This window comes from Choloepus didactylus, chromosome 9, assembly GCF_015220235.1.
Source record: "Choloepus didactylus isolate mChoDid1 chromosome 9, mChoDid1.pri, whole genome shotgun sequence".
Classification (NCBI taxonomy): Eukaryota; Metazoa; Chordata; class Mammalia; order Pilosa; family Megalonychidae; genus Choloepus; species Choloepus didactylus.
This window is the reverse complement of record NC_051315.1, coordinates 61,165,494-61,180,851: the sequence shown is the minus strand read 5'-3', so window position 1 is coordinate 61,180,851 and position 15,358 is coordinate 61,165,494. Positions and strand designations below refer to the sequence as shown.

The following is a 15,358-nucleotide window of genomic DNA, read 5'->3' as shown; positions in this document are numbered from 1 at the left end:
TCTAATTCTTTCCTTCATTTTTGAAAGATAGTCTCATCGGATATAAAATTCTGGGCTGTAACTTGTTTTCCTTCAGCGTTTTAAGTATTTCAACCCTCTGCCTTCCTGTCTCCATGGTTTCTGATGAGAAATTGCCGCTCAGTCTAACTGGAATTCCCTTGTATGTAGCACACTGCTTTTCTCTTGCAGCTTTCAGAACTCTGTCCTTGTCTTTGCATTTGATTGTGTAATCTGTACATGATGGGTTGTATTTTCTTTGTGTTTCTGCTGTTTGTGTTCTCTGGGCTTCTCGGTTGGGCATATTCCCATCTTTTGCTAAATTTAGGAAGTTCTGTCATTATTTCTTTGAATATTCCTTCTTCCTCTTTGTCTCTTCTCCTTCTGGGACTTCCTAATGCATGTATTGGGGCTCTTGATGGTCTTCCAAAGGTGTCATAGTTATTTTTGCTTTTAATATATATTTTCTTTTTTCCCTTTACCCCAGACTGTCCATCTCGATAGTTTCTTATACTCCTTTCATTGTCTCAAGGTGTTTTTGCTGGGAAGGAAATTTCTGGGAGAAGGGTCACAGTGGAGAGGATTTTCCTACATTAATCTTTCCCAACCAAAACAGGGCCAGGGACCCATGAAGAGGGTGCAGACTGGGTCCAGAGAGCCCTGGAGAGGGGGTCAGGAAGAGCGTCGAGAAGTTCTCTGATGGCTCTCCAAAGCTGACCTTTCCTGGCCTCCCAGCAAATGCAGCCCTTCAACTAACTGTCCTCCAGAGCCCTGAGGAAGTGCAGTGTCTTTAGGTCTCCACCACCTCCGCAGCCTGTGTCCCTGTCTGAGGAGGGTTGAAACAATGGCTGCTGCTGTCTTTGTCTGGGGTGGGTTGAAACAATAGCTGCCCTCAGGGCTGGATTCCTAGCAATCCAAAGTGGCTAATCAAAAGCTATGATCAGTGATTGGCCATGCCCGTCCTGTTCTTGGGGAAGAGGATTTTCAAAGCCCTTTCTGTCACCAGCGAGGTAGCCAGGGGTTGGACCCCTCAGGAGTGGGGGATGGGCTCCAGTGGCTGCTCCTGCAGAGAGCAGTTTATTGTTCTTTACAGTAATTTATCAGCCTCTTCCTTCTGCTCTTCCCTGGATGTAATACAGTGTTCTTCTGGCCTCTGGAGTTTCAGAATAGTTGTTTCAGACAGTTCCTGTCTGTTCAATAGTTGTTTTAGTGCAAGGAATGAGTCCTGGACTCCCTACTCCACCATCTTCCCACTTAAACTTCTTAACTTTTCACTTTTAGGTATTTTTGATTGAATTCAAACCATGGAAGATTAGGAGCTAGTTCCTCTCTCTCCCTACCAGAGACTTAAACACTTTTTGTCCCTTCCCCTTCCTCCATATAATGATGTCATGAATCTTCTTAGATCAAAATCATAATTACCCTACATAATAATGCAATTATTGCTTTAAGGAATAATGAAATAATAAACATGTAAACATTGTTCATTGCTAATCCAAGTAGGAAATGATTTCTTTTCTTAGAGTTTCTAATTTTTTTTGTTTGTTTAGTTTTCTGTTTGATGCAAATTCATTCCAAACTTTCCTGCAGTCATCAAAGTCTTGTTTTTAATATGTTTAAAACACCTTTGGTAGTCCATTAATTTCATCTTCTTGGAGTTCTTCTGGAGCTTTTTTTTTTTAAATTGAGATAAAAATCACGAATATAAAATTAACCATTAAAAACGTATAATTCATTGGCATTTTATATATTCATAATATTGTGCAACCGTCACCTTTTTCTAGTCCCATAACATTTCGTCACCTCAAAAGGAAACTCCATACCCATTAAACAGTTACTCCCCATTCTCCGCTCCCCAGCCCCTGGTAATCGCCAGCCTGCTTTCTGTCTTTATGGATTTACTTATTTCGGATATTTCATTTAAATGGGATCATACAACAATGTGGCCTTTTGTGTCTGGCTTCTTTCACTTAGCAGTGTTTTTGAGGTTCATCCACCTTGTACAATTATCAGTGCTTCATTTCTTTTTATGACTGAATAATATTCTGTTGTATGAATATACCACATTTTCTTTATCCATTCATCAGTTGGTGGACATAGGGATTGTTTTGCCTTTTGACTATTGTGAATAATGCTGCATGAACATTGGTGTGAATAACTGTTTTCAGTTCTTTTGAGTATATTTGTATGAGTGGAATTGGTGGGTCATATGGTAGTTCTATGTTTAATTACTTTGAGGAAGTGCCAAACTGTTTGCTACATTGGCTGTACCATTTTCCTAGAGCTTTCTGGCCCACTCCACGGGAGGAAACTGGACTTTGTAAGCTTGCTGCATAGCTGTCATTCTAGGCTTGCTCTTTACTTTCCTCCTGGGGGGTTCCTTTGCCTTTCTGTTATGTTGACTCCTGTTTGCTGGATTTCATCTCTTTATCTTGTTTTACTTGCTCTTTTGGTGCAATACTTTCTGCAGGGTCTTCTTGAGGAAAGGTGCCTCAGAGGTAAATTTTTTTGAGGCTTTACATATCTGAAAACATCTCTGCGGTATCTTCACACTTAAGCAGTTTGTATTTGGAATGCTAGGAGGAATATTTTTCCTCATGATTTTGAAAGCATTGCTCTTTTGCTTTCTAGCTTCCAGTATTGCTGCCGAGAAGTCTGGTGCCATTCTCATTCTTGATTCTATTTTGAAACATGTTTTATCCCCCTCTGGAAAGTTTTAAGGTTTTTTTTCTTCAGTGTTCTGAAATTTCATGATGATATACCTCTGTGTGGGTTTATTTTTATTCATTGTGCTAGGCATTCATTGGGCTCTTTTAATCTGAAAACTTGCGTCCTTCAATCTTGGAAATTTTCTTATTATTTCTTTAATGATCTCTTCTATTTTCTTCCTTTCTAGAACTATTAAATGTATTAACTGTATGTTAAGTGTGTGATCCTTTAATTTTTTGTTTTTAATTTTCTTTCCAAATCTTCTACTAGGTTTTTCATTTCTGTTGTATTTCTAATTTTCAGGAGCTCATTTTGGTACTCTGAATAGTCCTTTTTTAAAAATAGCATACTGTTTCATGGATACACTGTCTTCTCTCATCTCTCCAAAGATATTAATGACAGTTTTTTTTTAAGCCTCTTTTCCCTAAAAAGTAGCCATTTTCTTCAGATTTCTTTTTGCTCTTTGAGTCTCTGTCTTTCATGTTAGTGGTTTTTCTCATATGACTGATGGTCCGTGGTTCTCTGTCCATGTTTAAGATTCGGACTTAGTGGGGGCTTTGGTTTCATGGTAGGACTTATTAACTCTGGAACTTAATGTAGAGTTCTCTGGCTAGGTGTTTTATTGGGGACTTGCTAATGTCTGTACCTTCAGGTCTTTAAATTTGGATTGGCAAATTGGAGAAGAATATTCTGGCCACCTGTCTGGAATATTAGATCCTGGCTTCTAACATTCTAGTTGCTGAGTAAGCGAAGAGGGTTGGAAGTCCCAACCACCAGGAAGGAGATGGACTTTCACTTAATTCCCTTTTTTCTAACTAGTCCTCTCACTCTCAACTGTGCCTGTTATCCCTAGTCCAGAGACCTTCGGCTAACCTTTCCAGAGAGTAAACCTCTTGTCTTCTGCCAGGATGTGGTAAGGGCAGTGTCCTGGCAGTGTGGAGGAAAGTAGGTAACTCTGTAATTGCTTCTTAAACAGACTTCCATCCAAGCCTCCTGTTTTAGTTTTACTTTTGTGTCACTTCCAGAGATACTCCTGCAGCCAGTTCCTGAGACCTTTGGTCATTTTGTTCTGTAAATTGGGTTACTTTTTGGCTTTCCCCACTTCCAGTTTTCTTAGGTCTGCTAAATCAATTGTTACTTGCCGTTTTGTTTTTAATCTTAAAAATTTGGTTGTTCTCTTCTCCTTTCTGTTCTTCTTGCTCTTGGATTACTGGTTATTTTGTTTTTGTTTTAAATTACTTTCTTAAATTCCTTTACTGTCATTTTAGTGGAGAGTGGAGTTTTGTAAGACAGCAGAGTTAAAGTCATGAGTTCAGTCTTATCCAAAGCAACACAATTTCTGATGCTGTGCTATTTTCACCTCATAGTTGAAAATGCATTTTTAAGTGCACATGATCTTCAGCTTTAGCATAGCCACCTTTACCTTTTTCCTAGTTCTTGCACTCACCCACCATGTACCCTTTTGAACCAGAAACAGGATTTATTTTTATTTTTTATAAGCCCAGAATATTTTTTTCTTCATCAGAATGAGCCACAGATTTGAAACCTATACCCTTTAGGTATTAGTATTTGTAGAACCAGCGCTTGTTCTAACACTTCCACTGTTACTGACTTTCTGACTCATCTTGTAAAATGCTCAAACTTGAAAAGTTAAAAATATTATACATTAGAGAGCTTTTTTTTTTTTTTTAAAAGAAAATGTCCTCCAAACTAGTGTCTGTCCAAGAAGATTTTCTTTCATCATTGGTTCCCCTGAATTTACTGAAGAAAATTTATAACATTGATTCCACGTTTTCCTGTGTTTTTAACTGTGCTACATAAACCAAGATCTTTATTCATGGAACTTCTTTTCTTCTTGGAATAATATTTATGTATTTAGATGTGGCCCTTATTTCCAGAGTTGCAAATAGTGGGAAGATGGTATCTAATAGCACCATTATACCATTATTACATCATGCTAACAGGTTTATAAGGATTATGTCATGGGTTCCCAGGGCAGACATGCACTAATTTTCACTTTTATATATAGTACCCAGGATATTATTGGCAGATTTTGTTATTTTTATTGATAGCACCTATTATAAAGTTTGGCTGCCCATTAGTTCAAAAGTTCAGAAATATTCTGGATTGCTTTACAGTTTCTGATTAACTGTATCCAAAGCCACACAGAGCAATAGCTGAATAATAGTTATGCAATTTGTATTCATAACTTCCATGTGATAATTACTAAGTATTGCACTTAGCAGTTGCCAGAGTTTCTTATTGCATTCATTTAAAAAATTTTCTTGAAAAATGATCACTAATTCAGAGAGAGACTTTGCAACCTTTAAAATTGAAAAACTGATGATGAATCTAAACTATTAACTGAAAAAGTACTTTTGGATGACAAGAATGCTTTCAAGCAGGGGAGAATAAGTTAAGTATTTTAAAGGCTGAGATAAAGCACTGCAAACATACTCTTTTTTCAGCGATGAAAACTTTTTTGTTGTTGTTGGTAGACACAATTTTATTATTCAATTTCTTATCTCATAGAGTGGTGAAAACTTTTCAAATAAAATCTGAAGGTTCTTTTGTCATCACTTTTCTTTATTGTCATGTTCTGATTTATTCTTTTTTTCCTGAGAAACAATATATAGTACATTTTCAAGAAAACACATGCTTCTTGAAAGAAATCAAAAGCTTTCTTGTAAATTCAGAGCTGTACACATCGTTTGTATATGTAGTAAGTGCATGTGGGGGAAGAATGTCCTTTCTTCCCAAAACATGCACTTGGGTTGTGCTTTAACCAAATAAATGCCCTATTTCTAATTTTTCCCTCCAGGAGTTGCAGTTGGAACATGCAAGACAAGCCTTTGCACTGAAAGATAAAACCAAAAGTGGCATGATTTCTGGGCTGGATTTCAGTGACATCATGGTTACCATTCGGTCTCACATGCTTACTCCTTTTGTGGAGGAGAACTTAGTTTCAGTAAGTAAAGAGCAAGTACTTTAATGTTCTATAGATGGAAGTGTGGTTCTGACTTATTTTTCACATCTCTAGGTTTTAGTTTCATTAGCAATTTTGGCAAACAGGTTTATCTGATTTCTTGTTGAACTACTTGTATAGAAAATGGAAACTCATGTTGTAGACCTGATTGTCCATGGAGAGCTGTATTTAATATAAAGACTTTGATTGTATGAAATTTGTGGATAAGGACAAAAATCCCATTGAGTGTAACATGGACGAATGGTGACATGTTAGAATGTCCTTTTGTGGGCTGAAAGAAGATTGACTCCTGGAATTTGAATGTTTTTGCTATTAGAAATTCTGCTTCAGAATGGGGTACATGTAACTTGCCCTCTGAATTTCATCCACCCTTAAGTATAGGCTCATGCATGATGCTCACTGGCATTCTCTAATTCCTCAAACCTTTTGAAATATTGGTCTTTGTTTGCCTCCCTGGGCCCATCTGATTCTCAGCTATTCTTACTTCATGCATGGTAGATAGAAGGTAAACAAGGCAGAACCACCAACTTGCTCTTATATATTTCCAAATTGTTTATTTCCATTTACAGAGTCCAACTCAACAAAAACAAGGGAGTTTGTAGACAAGGGTGAGCAATTACTTTCCCAGTCGGCAGTACCTCTCCTAAATTCTGCTGCCTTCACCTTGGCTTCTTTCCACCCCACCAGCTCTCAAAGCCTTGCTACAGGCATGGCTCCTTCCTTGTTGACTGCAGGGTGCTGTCTGCTAGAGGGACCATCATTGGCCTCGGCACTGTTTTAATAACACAGAAGAAGGTCTGGAGGAAGTATATGGGCATCGGCTCACTCCTCTGGATGCCCCTTCACCTGTGTATTCAGTCTGCATGGACCAGACACAACTTTTTGTTCTGTCAAATTGCTAATCTCTGCAAAGTAATCATCTGGACTAATAGCAAACTGTTGTCATCCACTTCCTCTCAAAAAGTGGTAAAACTCCCTCACTACCCGTTTTCTTGTTCATGCATGGTCCTTATGTATAAGTTTTTGATTGCTGCTTGTTTTAAGTGGAGGGAAGCCAATGAGCACTTTTGTTGTTTCAGCTGAAGATCATTATCTCTGATTTAGACTGGGGTAGAAAGATCAACTTCTGTTCCTTTTCTTCAGTGAATTTGAACATGGAGCATGTCACTTTCTCCTGCACATTTCACCTCCTTGACACCTATCCCCCACTCCCTTATCCTTACCTCATACCCCAACTAAAAAAAAATGAAAGAAGAAGGGAAAGAAAGAAAGGGAGAGAGTAAGGGAAGGAGGAAAGAAGGGAAGAGAATCCTAGAAGGAAATGAGCTCAGTGCCTTTGGCGGAGGGGACCCATTTGATCTTTTCCAGTTGGGTTGGATAGACCTCTTATAGCCTCAGTTTGCTAAAGCCATTTCCAATCCTCAGAGGAATTTGAGCCCTGCTTTTGGGTTACTGGTATCCAAACTTGGGCTAATGCAAATATCTATATTTGGGTTAAGGCATGCTGGTATGTGTGTGGTGGGTGGTGAGGGTGGATACGTTTTCCCATCGTTACCTACACTATTCTTATAGTAGACCTTAATGATTAAGGTTGTCAGATTAATATTTCAATAGGTATTTTCTTGAGTTTTTAATAGGGAACGTTTTCAATCATATGGGTCGCTCTGACTCCTAGCTTAGAAATTAGGCTTTCGTAAACTATGAAAAATACTGTGTTTTGAGTTTGGATCCAAGTGGCAGGCAGAGAGGGAAATTACCTCCTCATCCTGCACAGGTAATGCAGGCCGCATTGTCCCACCACCACCCATCCCCGGGCATAAGAGAGCCTCTTTCGCTCTGTTCTGCTGAAGACGTAACTTAAAGTAAATAAATGCTCCCTAGATTTTCTGTGTATTTTTTTGTTTGGTGAGTGTACCCTTCATGATACAGATTCAGGACCCAGTACAGACTGAAGATACTTAAATATTTTAATGTAGTGAAATAATGGCCTTTAATGTAGTGAAATAGTCTTAAGATTTAAAGTTACCACTTTTTTTTTATGGAGAAAAAAATAAGTTAAAATTGTTCCTTATATTGTGCATGGATGTTTGGCTTATCCAGGACTAACAGGCGTTCCATAGTTAAGGGTCATAAAAACATGTTTCAATAACCATTGTTTTTGATCTGTGATAATTATATTTGTTGTTTCTGACCTTATAGTAGATGAACCATGAAGTCCAACTTCCAGATGTTGCTTTCTTCCTTAAAACCTAAATTACATAGATTGCCCTTAGGGCATGAAGTGCACTGTGTTTCAGCACGATATTTTGCTTCGTTGTTAGTTTTAATAACAAAGACTCATTTGGATCATCTTTAAGAAAAGTGCAGTGTCCATGACTGTGTTTTTGTTATTTGTTTTATTTTATGTTATTTTTTAACTTGTTGTGGTGTCATTTCCTAGGCAGCTGGAGGAAGTATCTCGCACCAGGTTAGCTTCTCCTACTTCAATGCATTTAACTCCTTGCTGAATAACATGGAGCTTGTTCGTAAAATATATAGCACTCTAGCTGGCACGAGGAAAGATGTTGAAGTCACCAAGGGTAAGTTTTTTTATTAAAGCCATATTGATTTGGATCTCAGCATTTTCATTCTGCTTCATCTAGGGCATGAGGTTGGTCTAAGTTTACTGACTCTGAAGCATGTTGTTCCTATGTGTACATGCTTGAGCCATAATGCCTTTGAAAAATCCAGGTGGATTAAGTGGGATGCTGAGGTCGGGAATGGAAAAGTAGCTGTGACAATTTTGAAAAGAACCGTGGCTCAATCTGTCAAACAGGTCAATGGCGCTGTGGCAGCAGCTTGTTTGTTCTAGGAGGGAGTTGCCACAGAAGGATGGGCAATGCTACTCCTTTCAGCGAATTGTAGCAGGATGTCTCGGGTGGTTGGAAAACAGTAACCTTGTAACTCTGGAGACCAGAGCGAATAAACGAGATAAGAGAAGGAATTCTAAAAAGATTGTTTTATCTTCAGAGTTAATCTTTCTGCTTTTGTGGTTTCATCATCTTAAGTTTTTATCTTTTACCAGCTTTCAGAAATGCATGTTGTTATGTGGTTGAACTCGAGTGTTTTAAATTCAGTTTTTGATTTTTGAAGTAATACTAAAATATCTTTAGCTTTCGGATTATAGTTGGTTAAGGTAGATGTTTGATGTATTTTAATAATCTTTAAAGATTTGAAAACTTTTCTTCTCTTCTAGAGGAATTTGCCCAGAATGCCATACGCTTTGGACAAGTCACCCCACTAGAAATTGATATCCTCTACCAGCTTGCAGACTTATATACTGCTACAGGGTAACTATTCCAATAATTCTTTATCATATTCTTTATAGGGCAGTTCTTTTTAAAATGTGAAAAGTGATATGCTTTCAGTTCATCTCAACAATAGTTTATTCAGTCTACTTAAATCCAAGAAAGAGAGACAGGCAGATATGAGAAATGGGAGAAGGGAGAGACAGGTGAAGTCAGAGAGAAGGATGGGGAGAGATGGAGGGAAAGAGAGAGAGAAGAGGGGAAGTAAAAAGAACGGGGAAAGAAAGAGGAGGGAAGAGATGGAGGGGGAGAGGGAAGAGAACAGTGTGAAGGAGGGAGGGGGAGGAAAGGAAAGTGAGGGGAAAGGAAGAAAAATGAGAGGAGAAGGAAGTGAGAAGAAGAAGTAAGAGAGGGAGGAAAAAGAAATTGATTTATTCTGGGCTCTCTGGAGATGTTATGAATTTCAAGAGATTTTTGGAAATTTGTCTTAATTTGTAGGACTGAGGTATATGCTCATTTTCAGGACTCTGTTTTGGTTCATGATAAATGGTCATTTTAGTAAACAGTATGTGCCATTTTGTGTTGGAGAGTATCGTTTTCCTGAGATATGCCTTTGACATTATGACCATAGTTACCATCACAGGCAGGAGCAGATGTTTTATACCTCCATTTTATAGATAAAAGAAACCAGAGCACAGAGAGGGTATATAATTGCAAAGTCTTATGCAAATCCAAAAGAAAACTCCTTATCTATGGGCACCCAGCAGGACCTGTGGGATAAGGGACTTATGAGCTATTAAGAGATCAGGCTTTTTTAAATCACTTCTACTAGTTCTTTAAGTGTAGGAATATCTGAAAAATTGGTTTTAACCCTAGAACTGAGTATTAAGAGAAGTTGAATATATATGGGTGATTTATTGTCTTCATGGTACATAATAAATTGTTGGACTGAATATATCAGCCAGGTTTTGGTGATTGACATGAAATACCAGGTTGTGTCTCTTCCATCCAGAAGTCACATTTTTATACAAAGGTTTTGACTCATCTTCATGAGAATAAATGCTTTTAAAGAGTGCTTGTCGAAGCTGGCTCTGAAATGATCTTCTAGCTGGTTCATGGAATGTACTTATTTTTAAGTAAACTTTTTGAGAAATAATAGTGCAAATGGTTTAAAACTCAAAGGGTTTAAGACTATGCAGTAAACATATCTCCCCCCTACCTTTGTGAACCCTTTCTTGAAAGCAACCAATATTTATCAGTTTTGTGTCTATCCTTCCTGAGATATACATTAAATATATATGCCTAGGGGATACATTTAGTATGCATGAACTGCAGTGTCTATACTTTGCTTCTGGCAAGAATTATTTCTTCATTTATAATATCTATGTCTGGAATCTTACTAAATTCATACATTTCACCTGATATCTCTAGAATCTTTTGCTTTTTGTTATGGCAAATAGGGTCTGAAGAATTTTTTTCTCACTAACGTGATATGTGTGACTAGGGAAATAATACTTTAAAACCATAGCTAATTTTCTTTCTTTCTTTTTTTTTTTTCATGAAGAAAGATGATCTTGTTATGAAGAGTTTGTTGGTGTGTAACATTCTTTCTTTCCCATACTTTTACCTGAAGGCGCTTGACTTTGGCAGATATTGAGAGAATAGCCCCATTGGCTGAGGGTGCTTTACCTTATAACCTGGCAGAACTTCAGAGACAGGTAAGAGGAGTCGTAAATATAATCACCTTAAAAAATGCTGAAATAGTATGTACACAATAGCCTAAAGCTCCTGAATACTGTGAAAATTAAAAACTACTTTCCAGAAAGAGACTTTACTTAGCTCAAAGATTAAACTTACAGAACTACTTCTATCCCTACCCTCATAAACTATTTCTGTGGGGTAACTAGGTTTATGTTTGTGTTTTTTTCTTTTAGCTTATTATGATAAGGAAAGTAAGAGTACAAACATAGATTTGGCTTCTTTCCTCCTAGAATTAGCAGTCTTTTTCTTTCATTTGTTTAGTCACATTTAAAGGCTAGTGTTAAGTTTATTTATAGGGTTTTTAAATACAATACATTCCTCTAATAAAATAAATCTTTCACCAGGATTATGCACTATCGATTATGACAATAAAAATGAAAAACAATATCTAATTAATGAACCATGAAGAAAACCTTGACTATTATTGCATTTTTGATTAAATATTACATTTTTTAAAAATTTAAGGATGATTAAAGCAATAGCTTCTTTTTTTAAATCATATTTTTTATTGCAGAATATAACATGCATGCATGGAAGTGATAACTTTCCAAGTGTAATTTAACAAGTAGTTAGAGAGCAAATTTCAAAGAATGTTATGGGTTACAGTTCCACAGTTTCAGCTATTTCTTTATTATGAAATATAACATATATACAAAAAGATGTATCTTTCAAAATATGGCTTAACAAATAGTTATATAGGAAATTTTCAAAAATGCTATGTATTACAGTACCATAGTTTCAGTTATTTCCTTATTGTAAAATATAACATATATACAGGTGATAACTTTTTTTTTTTTTAAATCATCATTTTATTGAGATATATTCACATACCACGCAGTCATACAAAACAAATTGTACTTTCGATTGTTTACAGTACCATTACATAGTTGTACATTCATCACCTAAATCAATCCCTGACACCTTCATTAGCACACACACAAAAATAACAAGAATAATAATTAGAGTGAAAAAGAGCAATTGAAGTAAAAAAGAACACTGGGTACCTTTGTCTGTTTGTTTGCTTCCCCTACTTTTCTACACATCCATCCATAAACTAGACAAAGTGGAGTTTGGTCCTTATGGCATTCCCAATCCCACTGTCACCCCTCATAAGCTACATTTTTATACAGCTGTCTTCGAGATTCATGGGTTCTGGGTTGTAGTTTAATAGTTTCAGGTATCCACCACCAGCTACCCCAATTCTTTAGAACCTAAAAAAGGTTGTCTAAAGTGTGCGTAAGAGTGCCCACCAGAGTGATCTCTCGGCTCGTTTTGGAATCTCTCTGCCACTGAAGCTTATTTCATTTCCTTTCACATCCCCCTTTTGGTCAAGAAGATGTTCTCCATCCCACGATGCCGGGTCTACATTCCTCCCCGGGAGTCATATTCCACGTTGCCAGGGAGATTCACTTCCCTGGGTGTCTGATCCCACGTAGGGGGGAGGGCAGTGATTTCACCTTTCAAGTTGGCTTAGCCAGAGAGAGAGGGCCACATCTGAGCAACAAAGAGGCATTCAGGAGGAGACTCTTAGGCACAAATACAGGGAGGCCTAGCCTCTCCTTTGCAGCAACCGTCTTCCCAAGGGTAAAACTTATGGTAGAGGGCTCAACCCATCAAACCACCAGTCCCCTATGTCTGTGGTCATGTTAGCAACCATGGAGGTGGGGTAGGCGAATACCCCTGCATTCTCCACAGGCTCCTCAAGGGGGCACTACATCTTTTTTTTTTTTTTTCCTTGTTTGTCTTTTTTCTTTTTTTTTTTTTTTTAACTTTCCCTTCTTTTTTAAATCAACTGTATGAAAAAAAAAGTTAAAAAGAAAACAAACATACAATAAAAGAACATTTCAAAGAGACCATAACAAGGGAGTAAGAAAAAGACAACTAACCTAAGATAACTGCTTAACTTCCAACATGTTCCTACTTTACCCCAAGAAAGTTACATAATATAGCAACATTTCAGTGAACTTGTTCTTACTACATCCATCAGAAATTAACAGACCATAGTCATTTCTGGGCATCCCCAGAACGTTAAATAGCTTATCTGTTCTTCTTGGATTATTGTTCCCCCTTCCTTAATTGCTCTCTACTGCTAGTTCCCCTACATTCTACATTATAAACCATTTGTTTTACATTTTTCAAAGTTCACATTAGTGGTAGCATATAATATTTCTCTTTTTGTGCCTGGCTTATTTCGCTCAGCATTATGTCTTCAAGGTTCATCCACGTTGTCATATGTTTCACCAGATCGTTCCTTCTTACTGCCGCGTAGTATTCCATCGTGTGTATATACCACATTTTATTTATCCACTCATCTGTTGAAGGACATTTGGGTTGTTTCCATCTCTTGGCAATTGTGAATAATGCTGCTATGAACATTGGCGTGCAGATATCTGTTCGTGTCACTGCTTTCCGATCTTCCGGGTATATACCGAGAAGTGCAATCGCTGGATCGAATGGTAGCTCTATATCTAGTTTTCTAAGGAACTGCCAGACTGACTTCCAGAGTGGCTGAACCATTATACAGTCCCACCAACAATGAATAAGAGTTCCAATTTCTCCACATCCCCTCCAGCATTTGTAGTTTCCTGTTTGTTTAATGGCAGCCACTCTAATCGGTGTTAGATGGTATCTCATTGTGGTCTTAATTTGCATCTCTCTAATAGCTAGTGAAGCTGAACATTTTTTCATGTGTTTCTTGGCCATTTGTATTTCCACTTCAGAGAACTGTCTTTTCATATCTTTTGCCCATTTTATAATTGGGCTGTCTGTACTATTGTCATTGAGTTGTAGGATTTCTTTGTATATGCAAGATATCAGTCTTTTGTCAGATACATGGTTTCCAAAAATTTTTTCCCCATTGAGTTGGCTGCCTCTTTACCTTTTTGAGAAATTCCTTTGAGGTGCAGAAACTTCTAAGCTTGAGGAGTTCCCATTTATCTATTTTCTCTTTTGTTGCTTGTGCTTTGGGTGTAAAGTCTAGGAAGTGGCCTCCTAATACAAGGTCTTGAAGATGTTTTCCTACATTATCTTCTAGGAGTTTTATGGTACTTTCTTTTATATTGAGATCTTTGGTCCATTTTGAGTTAATTTTTGTGTAGGGGGTGAGGTAGGGGTCCTCTTTCATTCTTTTGGATATGGATATCCAACTCTCCCAGCCCCATTTGTTGAAAAGACCATTATGGCTCAGTTCGGTGACTTTGGGGGCCTTATCAAAGATCAGTCGGCCATAGATCTGAGGGTCTATCTCTGAATTCTCAATTCGATTCCATTGATCTATATGTCTATCTTTGTGCCAGTACCATGCTGTTTTGGCAACTGTGGCTTTATAATAAGCTTCAAAGTCAGGGAGTGTAAGTCCTCCCACTTCGTTTTTCTTTTTTAGAGTGTCTTTAGCAATTCGAGGCATCTTCCCTTTCCAAATAAATTTGATAACTAGCTTTTCCAAGTCTGCAAAGTAGGTTGTTGGAATTTTGATTGGGATTGCATTGAATCTGTAGATGAGTTTGGGTAGAATTGACATCTTAATGACATTTAGCCTTCCTATCCATGAACATGGAATATTTTTCCATCTTTTAAGGTCCCCTTCTATTTCTTTTAGTAGAGTTATGTAGTTTTCTTTGTATAGGTCTTTTACATCTTTGGTTAAGTTTATTCCTAGGTACTTGATTTTTTTAGTTGCTATTGAAAATGGTATCTTTTTCTTGAGTGTCTCTTCAGTTTGTTCATTTCTAGCATATAGAAACATTACTGACTTATGTGCATTAATCTTGTATCCCGCTACTTTGCTAAATTTGTTTATTAGCTCTAGTAGCTGTATCGTCGATTTCTCAGGGTTTTCTAGATATAAGATCATATCATCTGCAAACAATGACAGTTTTACTTCTTCTTTTCCAATTTGGATGCCTTTTATTTCTTTGTCTTGCCGGATTGCCCTGGCTAGCACTTCCAGCACAATGTTGAATAACAGTGGTGACAGCGGGCATCCTTGTCTTGTTCCTGATCTTAGAGGGAAGGCTTTCAGTCTCTCACCATTGACTACTATGCTGGCTGTGGGTTTTTCATATATGCTCTTTATCATGTTGAGGAAATTTCCTTCAATTCCTACCTTTTGAAGTGTTTTTATCAAAAAGGGATGTTGGATTTTGTCAAATGCTTTTTCAGCATCTATTGAGATGATCAATTGATTTTTCCCTTTCGAGTTTTTAATGTGTTGTAATACATTGATTGTTTTTCTTATGTTGAACCATCCTTGCATGCCTGGAATGAACCCCACTTGGTCATGGTGTATGATTTTTTTAATGTGTCTTTGGATTCGATTTGCAAGTATTTTGTTGAGGATTTTTGCATCTATATTCATTAAGGAGATTGGCCGGTAGTTTTCCTTTTTTGTAGCATCTTTGCCTGGTTTTGGTATTAGATTGATGTTAGCTTCATAAAATGAGTTAGGTAGTGTTCCATTTTTTTCAATGTTTTGAAAGAGTTTGAGTAAGATTGGTGTCAGTTCTTTCTGGAAAGTTTGGTAGAATTCCCCTGTGAAGCCATCTGGCCCTGGGCATTTATTTGTGGGAAGATTTTTGATGACTGATTGGATCTCTTTGCTTGTAATGGGTTGGTTGAG

The 15,358-nt window shown here is 37.4% G+C and overlaps 1 protein-coding gene across 3 annotated transcripts in view; it reads left to right on the top strand.

Moving 5' to 3' along the window:
• The window catches only part of SLC25A12 (solute carrier family 25 member 12), a 121,901-nt gene that overhangs the window by 67,321 nt on the left and 39,222 nt on the right, over window positions 1-15,358 (top strand). For all 3 annotated transcript variants that reach the window (XM_037849346.1, XM_037849347.1, XM_037849348.1), the window contains 4 exons: window positions 5,528-5,674; window positions 8,133-8,271; window positions 8,928-9,021; window positions 10,613-10,697. In XM_037849346.1, the coding sequence (XP_037705274.1) occupies window positions 5,528-5,674; window positions 8,133-8,271; window positions 8,928-9,021; window positions 10,613-10,697 (465 nt within the window). The remainder of the gene's footprint in view (window positions 1-5,527; window positions 5,675-8,132; window positions 8,272-8,927; window positions 9,022-10,612; window positions 10,698-15,358) is intronic.